The sequence below is a fragment of the Xiphophorus maculatus genome, chromosome 15 (assembly GCF_002775205.1).
Source record: "Xiphophorus maculatus strain JP 163 A chromosome 15, X_maculatus-5.0-male, whole genome shotgun sequence".
NCBI lineage: Eukaryota > Metazoa > Chordata > Actinopteri > Cyprinodontiformes > Poeciliidae > Xiphophorus > Xiphophorus maculatus.
Genome location: NC_036457.1, coordinates 17,101,853 through 17,116,377, shown reverse-complemented (window position 1 = coordinate 17,116,377; position 14,525 = coordinate 17,101,853). Strand labels below are relative to the sequence as shown.

Genomic DNA, 14,525 nt, shown 5'->3' with positions numbered 1-14,525 from the left:
CCTCTGCTGCTGCAGCAGGATGTCAGAGCAGACAGGGGGCCAGCAATGGTGGTGGTGTCGTGCCGTTGGTAGCCAGGGCTGGTTGTCAGAATGTCAGAGAGGGGAAGTAGCAGAGAGAGAGAGAGAGAGGCAGTCAGCCAGGTGGTGCCGCCTGTCGACAGGCCCGCTGGAGGAGGTGGGGGCGGGGGGTGCGCGCGTCTGGGTTCATCTCATGCTGCCAGCCCAAATTGGTGTTTGGAGAGCAGAAATGTCAGCTCATCTGGCACGTGTTTTGTTTGCCAGTGTTTTCAACAGGCAGCTTGACTCCCCCAGCAGGTCATCTCTTCTTGTAAACTCCCCGGAGAGCGAAGAAGGTGTGCGGGCGGAGCTCGTGTCGACTGTGGCGTCAGCAGCTACATACCACTTAATATAGCTATGTGTAGCGGCGCGTGGTATTTGTGTGTAAATCGTAGCGCTGAGTGAAACGGAGCATGTCCATACATTTGTCTTCTGTACTTCCCCCTGCCGTCGTCCTCTAGGCACGGCTCGTCTGTCTTCAGAGGGGGTTGACCTTTCAGCAGATGGAGTGAACCGCAGCGCTCTTACAGTTAAAGCAAGAGGAACTGTGTCTGCTCTGTTCGCCACGGCAATCCGGCTTGGCTTTTATCCAAACTTCCTGGTTCAGATTGGCCCAAAGTACCTGGATCTGTGCAGGGGGACAGCTCAATATGACGCTGAAGTAACAGGGATTCAAATTTGTTGATTACTGATATTAACATTGGTGTTATGGCCGATAACCGGTATTTTCTGTCGTCGTATATGTTATATAAATTTCACTACACTTTCACCATGGACAAGCAAAGATCACGTGACCAATTTCGTCTCTTCCGAGGGAGGGCAATGTAAACGTAAAGTTTTAGCTTTGTTTAGCTTTATTGAATAAACAGTGGATAAAAATAACAATCCCAACAATATGGACAGTTTTGGGGTTTTTGATCATTAATTTAAATTTACTATGACAACAATCGTGATAAGAAATTTACCATGATAAATGGTATATATGATATGATAAACTCCCATTCCCAATCCCCTTCCCCCACAGAAATAAACGGCAACAAGATGAAAGTAAATGTCGGTTGGTAATATTGACCCAGTTCTATTCATTGGGCCGGTACCGATGTCTTAAAAAGAATATCGGCAGATAACGACGTTGGTGCCGATCTATGATGCGCCCCTTTAAACTAACTGAACTCTGTAGAAGTTCGTTCATTTTTTTGCTGATTTTGCGTGAGCTGCTAAAGATTCATCTGTCAGTCCATCAATCTTATTGAAATGTCTCTAAATTTAAGGGTTTTATTACTTTATAAACTTTATAAACTTTCAAGATGGCCTTGGAACTCCTTGTTTCTCACCAGCTTTGACATTTAGACTCTTAAAATACGCTCTGAAGTCTTCATTGTTTCTAAAACACGCTGCCTTTCTGTCTCTTTCTTTTTGATGTCGCCACGACCCTGCCAAACAACAGAACTGAAAAACAATTGAGCTCTAAAAATTCATTTAAAAAACCTAAATCTAATTGTTTGAATTCAGGACAACAGATTCTGAAAGGCTCGAGTGTCGTTTGAGACTATTTGTATCCGTGATGAACAGTCGCGCACAAAGAGAAAACCTTCATGTAACAGAAAACTCTGGGGTTTTTTCCGTTTCGGAGCGAACACAATGCAGCCCTTCCATTTATCGTTGGAGCTGTTGTCTGGCTTGTGAAAGAACACCCTTTGTGCAGAAATAACACATGAGATTGTCATCTTTCAGCACTTTGTCTTTTATGGCAGAGGGAGAAAAAGAGAAGAAGAAAAAAAAAAACACTTGCGCTGTTGATTTTTCATTGCTAACCAACCGGACACACACAGCTGTAGGAAATTGTAGCTGGGAAATGAAAATCAGTTTCTCTGATGGAGGTACATGAGATGAGTTCAAACTAAACCGGTGCACTTCGGTAATTTAACACCTGTGTCACAAATGGATGATGTGTTAAGGGAAACAAGCATGCTCCTGCCAGATGTTTACTTTATTGCGTAGTATTAATACTATCCTACAAATCCAATTGCTTGTGAAGCTGTCTAGCAGTAAGCTTATCTTGCCTTGATCCTCCTCCATATTGCAGAGAAACACCTCAATTGGGTCCCTGTTAAATATGCTGCTTTTGGCTCCAAACACCTTTTACTTGAACTATACTCCTGCAATGCTTCTTTCAGACCTGCAGTGTACCGCCTCACCATATCTACCACCCAGTCTGATCCTAAGCAATCTGTGAATGTCGAATAGCTGAGCCCAGTGCATAAAAAGAGATGCCATCGATTCACATCTGAATGGATCATGTAAATGTAAGGGTGTTTTTGATTACCTGAACGTTAACGTGCAGTTAAGGAGGTCTCAGGGTGGGACGGATACAAATGTGTGCTGCAACAATGCTTCCACCAAGACAGGCTGCATAAAATCCAGCAGATACACCGCAGATGTCCGTGTAGTTTTACGAAATCCGGTTCAGAGCCGTAAAGCAATTGGCTAAATAAATGGCTCTGTTATTCCCCACGGCGGTTTGTACCTCATTTCACAGCTATGTCTCCACATCGTTGCATTTTGCACACCGAAGACGCCCGTACTCGTACTTTTGACGACGTTGCAAATCAGTAAAGGTCTATTTGGATGCTCGGTAGCAGCTCGGTTGTGTTTAATTAATTTTAAGTATAAACACTCATCGACTGCTTAAACCAGGCATGTCACTTCTTGTTAGTAGACTATTATTATCTGGAGATTTTTATCGTGCGCCCTGCTTTGATTGATATGTTTCCTGATCCAGATGGTGTGATGTTTACGTGAGTCGGATAGCCACATTTCTTTATGTTAGACGACGAGCAGACGCTAGTGAGCCGCAATTTGTATTCCACACATTGGTTTCAAATGTCTTCGGTTTTATACAAAACAACTAAAAACATACAAGTATGAAGGAGCAAAATGACCCGAACTAATCTGAATTAGTTTCCTCAGAGCTACACGTTCAGGTGTTGCGTTAACATGCTAGTGAATTGCTGAACTCCCTCAACACCCTTTGACCTTAGCCAACCTATTAACAGTGGCTTCCGTCTGACCCAGGGGGATTTATTGCGCCACAAACCCTTAACTTTGAGGAAACGTGTTCGAAAGCCCCCCGCCCGCTCCCCTATTTAGTCCTCTAATGTAACTGCATCTGGTCAACCGCAGGGGTACGCGTTGCAGCCGTAGAGACTTTAGAGACCATGCGGTCCCAAGCCTCCAAGGCTGATAAACTTTAGATCTGCAGAGCAGCGCGGAGCTCATTAGCATCTTGGTGTTGGTTGTACAAGTGATAAATGGGGGGGATAAAAAAATCACAGATGCTTAAAGCATACATGTGTCTAAAACATTGGGTGTGTTTAATGACCTGAAGCCTTTTTAGATTTTTCTAAATAAGTCATATTTCATGCAGTCACGCATCGCTTCTACCTCTTATTGCCCGTTATCGTTTACAGTCTGCGCGACCTGCTGTTGATGGCTGTGGCTGAGGCAGAAGTACAGAGGGCTTAATTTGTGCGATAAAAGTTAAAACAATAAATACGCTGCTTATATTTTTGAGATTATTGCACTGGGAACGCTCCATGTTGGTTTTGAACAAGCTAGTTTATTTATGTTCCTTTGGTACTTGAGACTTGCAGACCTGTTACTAAAAGTAAGTATGAAGCTTCTGCAAGATGTTGAGCGTCAGGCTAAAGCGCAGAAATAAATCGGAATGTTGAATATTTGTATCAGCATGCTGGTAGTGCTTTGATCGGAACATGTTCCAGGTTTACTATTGTTCTCCATCGGAGCTATTTGTGTGTGCGATACACAGACCTGCTGGTTCTTTACCACTAATATCTGGCTCAATGCAGCATTTACCTTAGATGAACATTACATCATGACATGTAAGTGATTAAATTAATGAATTTCACAATTTTCACTGCTGATTATTAGATTACATGCATTCATTACTTCGATAAGTTTAATTTTAATGATGCCTTTGGTCTCTTCTGTGTTCATGATGGAATGATGATGACATCGTCATCGATTTCTAAAAATAAGATTTTCAGTGTACAAGTCGACATTTCAGGTATATTTATTTTTAAACATTAAAAAAAAATGCATTGTTCACACAGACTATTCTTTGTGTGATGCCCTTGTCATAAGTTTCATAGAACACATTTTGGAACCATTAACAAGGTTCTGGCATGATTCTGTTTTAAATATTTGATAAACTTTGACAAACATGGTAGTTCATGTAGTGAATCTGATTCCTGGTGTGCAAAGCGTATAAATGTTTAATAAACTTCAGGTCAGTGTCCTTTTAGCAGCTTTGTGTTTGGCTACTTTCCTTTTTCTAAAACCAGTTAAAACGTTCATGTTAGTTTGAGGGTTGAAGAGTTTGGAGTTGGTTCTTGGTCCATCATGGTAGTGATCCTAAGCATGATGCTGCACCCACCTTCCTTCACCGTTCCTGCTGCGTTTTTAGGTTTAAAGGCCTCACTTGGACTCTTAGAACATTTACTTTTCCTCCGTGGCAAATCTCTGCCCCCTCTGACCACAAACGTTTTCGAAAATTCTCTTCTTTGTTTCCGTGGGCAAAGAGATCGGGGAACTAGCAGTTTCTAGTTTATGGATTTCTTGACATTACACCTGAGAGGTCAGGTATGTTCATCTTTATGCATTTGGAAGATGCTTTTTCTCCAGTCTGTCAGAGGTGATAGAGTAGAAATAGAGCGCAGGAGAGGAGGTAGAAAAGTGTGGATGCTAGCGGACGAGGTTTTTCTCAAGAGCTTGGTCTTTCAGAGTTCGACATTCGACAGGGTCGGCCCGTTCTGGTAAGTTGCACGACAAGTCTGGATTGTCTTGAGTTTAGGTTAGGCGCTGCTAGCCAACAATCCTTCAATCCGTTGGCTGAAATCTGAACACAAGACAGATGACTCTAAAATCTATCAAAATTAGTTTTGGAATAGAAAATGCAAACTGCCGGTAAGCGTCTGGAATGGCCATGCCGACGCCCCGACCTGAACCCCGTCAAATATGTGGATGTTATGCAGAAAGGCTGAATATGTGCCAGGAAACAAAACCACTTTAAATCAGCTCTACCAAACCCTGCTGAAAGGAAACGGTCAAATATTCACCCTGTCACATGAAAACCTGTGGATGTGTGGCTGAGATTCAACTTGGTAGGGAGCTTTTACCCGTATTTTGGCAAGTTAAAGTCAATATGTGAGCCTGTATGTGTAATTTTGACTTTGTGTTGATTAGAGAAAATACATAAAATTCAATTGTATTCACCCAATGTGTGTTTTCTTTGTGTGTTTTTTTAATGATCTTGGCTGTGTAATCTCTCCACCCTGGAAAAGCATAACAATAATCCTCGGGTATGTTGTTCTAAAACCCCCTTGTCTATTTTGGATGCAGAGATCTCTTAGAATTTATTTACATAAAAAGAAAATGAAGACTATTAAAAACTCATCAGCCCAGGCCTTTGGAGAGTTCGCCTATAGTTGGCAGTCATTCCCCAGCTTCTACAGGGAGTTTCAAAGTTTCTAATAGAGAGCGGCTCTCGTCTGAAAAAGTCTACCCTCTTCAGATGCTCAAAATTGCTTTTTGCTGAAAAGTTGATAGGTTTTTTTTTTATTTATTTTTTTTAATATTTAAACTTTTGCAGAAATTGATATCTGGTAGGGGCGTCTGTCACGCGCGCGCCGATCAGCCATTCAGATTAGAGAACACACGCAGCATAACGTCTTCAAGGCATTAATCATGGTCTATTGCAGCCTAACATCCATCTCTCTTCCTCTGGCTCCGCTCAGATGTAGTCAGTGTCAAACTCTGCTGTTTTCACGCTGAGAGAAATCGCCCATCTTACTCCAGCGACGGCTTTACTCCACTTTACATCATTTATCATGGTGAAAGCTGTTTGCTGTGGGAAATTTCCAAGTAATATTGAAACGGCGGTTGCACAGATGCTTTTGTACACACATCCAATTTTGCTGTGTTGGCTTGAGATTAAGCGGTTTGTGCTGATCCGTGTCTGTTTCTCTCTCTCTGTTTCTCTTTTTGTGTGTGTGTGTGTTTTTCTGTTTGTGTCACAGGAGATGGAGGAGAGAATCCAGCATTTTGATACATTCCTGTGAGGTGGAGAGAAGAAACTTTTCAGGTAGATCCTGATCCGCCTGGGACCACAAAGACTCACAAACCAACAAAAAATAAATATATATATAAAAAAAAAAACAGAAAACACTCTTACACACTCACGAATCAATCCCGATTTGTGAGGATGAGGACATTCATTGGTGCTATCGTCTCAGGAACCTAGCCATATCCACATCCATTCAACACAACCAAACACACACACACAAAACACACACCCACAGTGATGGGCAACCCTGGTGCTACTCGGGTGCTATCCTAATATCCATGCTGCTCTTGGGAAAACTTCTCAACTCACTTAAAAAAAAACAAAAAAACAAATTGGGTGACGTCTCATCGCTTCTCTCCACAGCCGGCAGCTCGTACACACACACACACACCCCCACACACACGCCAACCTAACGAGACCCTCACCAGCAAAAGTGTCAATGCGGAGCGCTAGAGGACCGACCGCGTCCTGAATCACTGTTGCAGCCCCCTCCTCTTTACCTTAACGGGGGAGGAACTCCTCGCCGTACAGGCCAGTTATCGCCGCGCTATTACGCTGCCGAGTCTTTCTGCCGTTTCAGCCGCTTGAGCCGCTCGATATCTGAGCCAGAGGCGGGGGAAACGCCCCCCAAACCCCACCCGAACAAAAAGCTCGCAGAGAGATTGGTTAGGTGATGAGGTTGGCACAGCAGGACCGGGAGCAATCATGTCCTGTTCATTATAGCGGTCATCTGGTGTGGAAAGATGACCGCTATAATGCCAAGTGTTATTCCCCCCCCCCCGGAGACCTCCAAGGGTTTTGAATTAGTGGGTTTATAAAGGAGACGGACCTCCTTATGAGTTTAGTTTCAGCAGATAGTTCCTGTCCTGAATAGCTTCACAGTTTGAATGTTTCTGTGGGCTCAAATTTCGGGCCTAAAATATTCTGCTCTTTCAAATTACATTATATATCCTTCTACGAGAAAATGCCTGTTGGGGGGGCGGGATAGTATATGTGATTCAGTTTTGTGAAACTGATCAGATGAGTAAAACTCAGCTGCTCTCTGCGTGCGCCTTTGAAGTTTACACTTTAAGCTGATCCTGATTGGATGGTGGTCGCGTAAAATGACCAATTAGAAGAGATGAGAGAAGACACTGTTTACTTTACCTGCTGTTTATAGAGCTTTTAGTTTTCTCCAATTGTGTAACGCAACACGACGACGCCCCTCAATATTTTCTTGCTCCACACAAAGTTTTACCTGCATAGAAATATTTCCGGTTGCAAAAAACCTTAAAGTTTGCCGGCTTTATTGGAACTGTAGTAATCAATATCCTTTTAGCTCTTCTTGGTTCAGGAAGTTTTCCTGGCGCTTATCTCACACCATCTGCTAGCAACGAATAATAATCATACTCGGATTACAAATCATTACAAATCAACATTTCAGTGTAGGTAGAAATGCCATTTTGGATTCTGAATTACATTTTTTATGAAGTATGTACTATCTTCAAACAAAGCAATTTGCTGATTGGTTACTTGGTGTATAAAATATTTGCCAAAATCTGCACTTTAAACTTAAAGAGGCCCATGCAGAGGGCAGCTGACTTTTCTACAGAGGTTCAAAGGTGCCAGAATTGTATAAATATTTTGTAAAACAAAAACGGAAAAGTGATCAAATCTATAATTATTAAATTGTTTTGATAAAGATGTTTATGAAACACATCTGTTTGCGCTTGAGTTAAAGCGGTTCTGGTCGATTTTAATCTGAAGAGGATGTTCTTGTACAATGTGACCAAGCACATGTTGAGGCCTGTTTTGATGAGTCACAGTTATACAGCATGATGCACTGCAACCCGGGAGCCATGTGAGAAACGGATTAAACTAAATAATGCTTTTACCGTACAAATTCCAACTATATGGAATTTAAGTATTTCAATGTAGTTATTGAACAAAGGCAAAAAAATGTAGTTGTTTCTAAAACGTACTTTTTGTGCAAAAGGATGTTGACAAAATTGAATCACACCTTCATTTCCCAGGCACGCTAAAATGTAAAAGTACAAAATATTTAGGCCAAATTTAAGCCCATATGTTTCCCTTCTCTTTAGCTTTGCCCACTCCCACCCAATATACCCCTCGCCCCCATCGATTGTACCCACCAACACCCCTGACTGAGGACCTGGAAGGACAGATAGGAAGGCGACTTGTAGGTTGCACTGCCTAGTGTGTGCCTTATTTTAAACCCTGATGGAACAGATTCAGTTTAGTTTTAGACATGGAGGGTCTTAACCATGGATAGTCTATAAAGATATAAACTAAAGACTGAATAAAACATGTTAGTTTCAACTGTGACCTGAGCGACAGAGATGGGATTTAAAAAAAAAAAAAAAAGACCCAGAGGAACTCCCCTGATGCGTCTGCGACACTTGAAGTTTCGTTCCTGCGTTTCGAGGATTTCACGTCTTATCAGGCCCCGGGGCCAGCCGGCCGAGGTTGGCCTCCACCTGTAACGAGTTTGTCTTTTATATGCAAGAATCAAACGGCGCGAGTCCGAGGATTTTGTTGTGCCAACCGTTCTCCCGCTCCCTCCAAAGGTGCTGACACGACGGCGCCCGTTCGCTAGCCGTCTGTTTTAAACTCAACATACTCGGTGGTCATTACCGTCTTTTTTTTTTATTATTTTTTTTAATGTGTTTTGTTACCTTTTATTTGTTCTTTTTATATATATATATAAAAAAAAGAGTTTGCTTGAATTGAGATTGTTTTTGCATGCATGGGGAATTCATAATGAACAAGGCCATTCTAGGCAGTGCCCACCCCTCTTTACTTACAGTGTGCTACATGATTTAGCTTCTTCTTCTTTTCTATCAGCAGATTAGAGAAGCTGGATTCTCATCTCTGGCCGTCGCAGTAAAAGTTTTCTTCTTTCTGTGGTAAATTAAGGTGCTTACTGGAGCTTTATAAAGGTTTATCGGTGTTCTCATGCTTTTTTAAAGATGTTCTGAGCAGGTGTGGACTGGAGAAGGCCTCCCCTCTATCCCCCATTTCTTTCTTTTTTTTTTTTTTTTTTTTTTTTTTCCCTCAAAGCAATCCTCGAACCTCTCGGGTCAGCTCTAACTCAAGCTCACGTCTGCCTTTTTCCCCCTCTAACCCTTGGTGACGAAAGCAAAGACGGTATGCAAAACTGGCGATGACAGGTTAGTACTTGGACTACTGCGGAGAGGGTGGGGAAAAAAAAAAAAAAACAATGCTACCTCAGCTTAATTTATTTTAAATGCGGAATCTGTTTACTGGGCGCAACAGTATTTTATTTTATTTTTTCTCGCTCCAAAAAGTACTGTCACAACATCCCCGCCGCAGTATCACCTTCGGTACCAGACGAGTCCAAACCGCAGCTGCTGCAGTAACCCAAGAGTTGTTTGTGTCTCTGATTGTGTTTGTATGTTTTGAATTTGAGCCAGATGATGATTGCATTAAGGATATGACACGGACTGTATTTTAAAGCTTTAGTTTCAGGTTCCTCGATCCGATCCGCCTCCTCCTCCTCCTTCCCTCCCGAAAGCATTTTCCGCATCTGTTGCCTTGTCTTTTTTTTTGTTGTTTCTTTTTTTTTAACCTGCAGATTTTCATCTCATTCTTACTATTTATTAGGAAATATTTTACACTTAATATTCATGAAAATTGTTTTTGTACGTCATGAAGTTAACGTTCATTGAGCATTACGCGTGTTTGTAGCGTTTGTGTAGCAGGTTTATTTGGCGTCTGTGGGGGGGATTAAAGGGTTTACAGGTCTCTCAGGTTCAACATCGGACAAAATGCCCTTTCAGCTTTTTTTTTTTTTTTTATATATATATATATAATTTATTGTATTATGTTTTGAGTGGTTGCAGATTGTGACATACTGGATGAGACTAGCACAAGAACAGTTAAGTTAGTTTCTGTCTTTATGCATCACAGTGGGGGGGGAAAAAAAAAAAAAACCTGACCAGACTGATCCTTTTTTTTTGTCATGTTGATCACTTTGTTTCTGCCAAAAGTCGTTTTTTTTATTTTTTTTATGGTTTAAATTTTACATTTGGACATAAAAATCTGGGTTGTTAAATGTCATACATTGTGATCTTCCTTCCTTCCTTATAAATTGTAGCCAGTTCGGACTAACAAACCAATTTTTGTCTGGTAGAAGAGACTGTTTGGTCCAGTATGGAGAAGGAAAATAGTTTGTTGTATCCCTAAATTGTTTTGTACCCCCCCCCCCCCCCCTCTTTTGTTCCACGGTTCTGTTAGAACGTTTTGTAGCTCGGTCGGTTCTGTTCCTTTGTGTATCTTGAACACCTGTTCACAATGTTACTTTAGTGCAAGTTATATTTGAAATTTACTGTATTTCTCAATAAACTGCTGTTGATATACTTGAATAAAGGTGCAAATAAAATTAAAAAGAGAAATGATTTTTTTTTTTAAACGCAATGTTTTTGGCCAGTTTTGAGAAAACAAATTGTGATTTCGTAGGTTTGCAAAAAGTGGAGGGACTTGATGTCTCGTAGATGAGTCTACGGGGCCAAATTTGGCCCCAGGGCCTCAAGTTTTACACATGCTGTTCACAGAAACAAACTTGACAATATACCCATGTTCTTGTATATGTATTAGGGTTTAATAGTAACAATTGTTAGCTTCTCCTTTCTGGGTACAGATTTGCAGACATATGTTGAATCCATCCTAATAGTCTTTTTTTTCTTGTTTTTCTAAAAACATTTATACAGAATTGCTTTCAGGTTGTAAAATATACATATTTCCTTCCTGTATTTACAGAATATCAACCCACCATCATGTGTGGGCTGCAATGAAACACACTGTATAAATCAGAACATAGGGTGGGGGCTGATGGAAGATGAGGACCCATGAATCAACAGATAACATGTATGATAACAGTCACAGGTGAATATTGTGCTTTATTTTTCTCCTCCACCTTCAGTATCAGATCAGACGGCGACAGAAAGAGAAATTCCTCCTCGCTGCTGTAATGTCATCTTTGTCCCAGAAAGTAAAGGTAGAGGAAAGCTCCGACGATTTCCCTCTTGTGCAACTCCAACACGAATCTTGAAATCTCAGCGGTGAACCCTATGTGACCCAGATTCGACCAGCTTCTGTGTTTAACTATTCGTCAAAAATATAAAACGAAACAAAAAACCCCAACAAAAACTGGGTCACGGAGGGTTCACAGTCTGGTTCTGGAACTACCTCGTAAATCCCCATACAAGGACCTCGCTTCCTGACACGGCGACGAGAAGGAACCCCCTCCGACCCGCAGATGACGAGGAAAGCGGCCCCGCTCGACTCCGTCGTGCTTCCTCCCAGCCATGTAAATGTCAGAGCCGTCTTATGGAGCCCAGATGTGGTGAACGGAATTTAATGAAAATGACAAAAAGCATGGACTGGTGATGGCTTTCACTGAGCTCAGAGTGGGTCAGAGGCGAGGGGATAGTGGAGGATTCACAACGATCTGGCAGAGACGCAACTGAAAAAGAAACAAACCCAGACAACTCCACTTAAATAAACCGTTAAGTTACTAAGAAGGTCCCTGTGCCTGTTGGATGAGAGGATGAACTACTACCATGACACGTACAGCACTCGAGGTTAGGCATCGTCACCTGGCATGGCTAAGTAGCATGTGGTACATTCTGCACAGGGTTTTGTTTCACGAGAGAAGGGGGGGGCGGGTGTGAGTTTGCAGGGTTAGCCGTGCGGATCGATGCAAACCGACCAAACGGTCGACAGACCCGGCTCTGAGCTGCCGTCATCGCACATCGTTCGGCTGGTGGTTTGGCTGCGACCCGGTATGCTACCGTCAGCCGCTCTGGATGTACTTCTTGATGACCACGCAGCCGTGTCTGAAGAGCGGGCAGGGCAGCGACTGCAGGAGCGTCCACGCGTTGGTGCAAGCGTCGAACGTCTCCATGTTGCCGAGGGCGGGACCCTCGCTGCTCACGATGCCTCCTGTGGCGTAGATCTTACCGTCCAGGACGACGGCACTGCGAAGCAGGGAGACAATAGTCAAACATCAGAGTGGTTTGCGTTCTGATTGGTTCATGCTAAAAAAAAAAAAAAAATTTATTGCTGCAGAATATATCGGCATCGGTACTATGAATAAAACTGGACTGATATTAAAAACCGATATTTATTTTCATTTTCTTGCCATTTGTTTCTGGGAGGGGAGGAGGGTCATGATGCAGCAAAGGATTGTGGGGATTTTAACTTGAAGCAGTGGTGAAGCGGGGTTGTGTTTTCTTAAGGTGTGGAAAGGTTTTCCGATATGAGCGATAACCGATATTATATATCGGCCCAAATTCTCATTGATTCATCCCTAAAAAACAACCCTAAAATTGACTGACAGTCATCTAAAAGGGAGTAACTGTGCCAACTTGTTTTAGAAATATTGCTGTCCGTGTGTCAATCACATACGCATCATAAAACACTGTCTTCAGTCAGAGGCTTCTTCAGAATCATTGTACTACTAACTGCTACAGGAGATCCTTCCTGCCCAAAGCCAGCAACATTAACAAGCATGAAATAACCTCTAAAGTAATAACCGTAAGAACAACCTACTTTCCCTTTGGGATTAATAAAGTAAATTTTGAATTGATTTAGCCTCAGTTCCAGCATTGCAAATTAAAGCGCGAGATTAAAGCGCGGCCCTGGAAAACCAGCCAGGTTTCCTGGAAAATGTTTCTGGCAGTTTATTTGGACTACATTTTATAATTTAAGATTTCCATATTGGAGCTGATTTAAAAGCCAATGTAAATATTTCATGAACGTAAAAACATCACACTTGAAATGTCAGACTGTTGTAGAGAGCATAAAGTTAGATTTTTATGTCCGTCTGACCTTCTTTCAAATCTTTTTCTTTTATCTTCTTCTGTGTGAAGTTAAAAACTTTAAGCTGAATGCATGAACTCGGGTGCAGAGGTGACATTCAACTAACAGAAGAAAAAAGCCAATAAATTTTGCTCAGAATCGGTGAACGCTGGTCGTCCTCGGGGGTTGCTAAGTGAAAACAAGCTGCTTTTGTTCGTCTCTGTTCATAGCAGGCTCAGAAAGGTCTGCTCCTGTCACCGAGATGTGGAAACCGCCGTTACCTAACTTCGTGTTTGTTCCTGCAAACGTTTATCCAACTTTCTGTCTTTCTTTCTTTTTTTTTTTTTTAAAGCCAGCAGGTTTTCAGGGCAAAACAGCAGCGATTAGAGGTCATCAGTGTCTATAAGTAGCTTTATGTGAGGCTTTGAAAGGAGACGGCCTGGCAGAGTCCTGGCAGCAGGAACGCAGCTCATGTAGCCGATCGTCTGATAAACAGAGACACTCGTCTACGCAAACGTGTTGATTGTGGATGCTGGCGGCTGTGCCTGCAATCATCTGACAACAGCAAGCAGCCCCAGTGCAGGAAACAAAAGCAAAAATCACACTGCCTCTTAAGGGCACAAGAATGAAAAGAAGAAAAAAAAGAGGCAAATATCTGTACAAATGTGCTCCATTTGATACGAGGAACTGAAGCAGGAGTTTGTGTGTGGAAAGGATTAAAACTTGGGCTGTAAGCTGATTAGAGCTTTGTACTCCTATCGGGCTTTGGAACGATCTCTATTTACATAAGGTGCATGCTAAAAAAAAAAAAAAGAGAAAAAACACGACGAGCAAGAATCCACCGAGCAGCCAGGACGCAGGAAGATTATTACAGAGGGGCTGAATCTGCTCAGTTGATCCAGCGGAGAGAGGGCACAGGGCGGAGGGGTGCCGCTGTCCTGCATGGTGACCCGCCAGGCTGATTTCCCCCTCACCCCCACAAAAGCGAGTTTGTTGTTTTCGCCTCCTTCTCCTCCCCGGTTGTGTCAGACTTAGTTAAATGTAGCAGAACCAGCTGCCTGCCGTGTGCTGCTACAGCTTATCAATAACTCTGACAACATGATTTATGTTGCACATTCTGCCCATAAGATCACAGTCTTTAATTGCCTCCCAAATGCATTTCATCCCCCCCGTCAATGTTTACAAAAAAGAAAAACAAAACAAACTAAAAAAAAAACTAAAAAGTGAGATTATTATTTGGTAAAACTGCACGTCTGAGTGACTCGGCTTGACGAGGATATTAGGGTGTGATCCCGTTGCTGTTCATTTTCATTTATTATGCTATTATGTGCTCATAAATGGAGGGGAAAGTCGATTTTTTTCCCTCTTTAACAACACAAAATATTTCCACTCCTACATGTCCAGAGGTGCAGGGTGTCCCGACTGTTTCTGTGGAGTTTGAAGACAACTAAGAAAAAGCTTTTTGATGCTGCAAATAAAACCCAAATGGTCAAAGTCTGAA

General features: G+C 42.2%; 2 protein-coding genes across 4 annotated transcripts in view; one reads left to right on the top strand and one right to left on the bottom strand.

The window, feature by feature from the left end:
* Positions 1-10,611, top strand: part of atad2b (ATPase family, AAA domain containing 2B) — an 86,848-nt gene extending 76,237 nt beyond the window's left edge. Inside the window, exon 28 of the mRNA XM_014468483.2 lies at positions 6,156-10,611. Within this exon, the coding sequence (XP_014323969.1) occupies positions 6,156-6,197 (42 nt within the window). The 3' untranslated portion in view covers positions 6,198-10,611. The remainder of the gene's footprint in view (positions 1-6,155) is intronic.
* Positions 10,612-10,801: 190 nt separating this feature from the next.
* The window catches only part of klhl29 (kelch like family member 29), a 276,011-nt gene continuing 272,287 nt past the window's right edge, over positions 10,802-14,525 (bottom strand). For 2 of the 3 annotated variants that reach the window (XM_023348256.1, XM_023348257.1), the window contains one exon: positions 10,802-12,201. In XM_023348256.1, coding sequence (XP_023204024.1) covers positions 12,018-12,201 — 184 coding nt within the window. In that variant the 3' untranslated portion in view covers positions 10,802-12,017. The remainder of the gene's footprint in view (positions 12,202-14,525) is intronic. The other variant, XR_002754055.1, reaches the window with a different exon arrangement.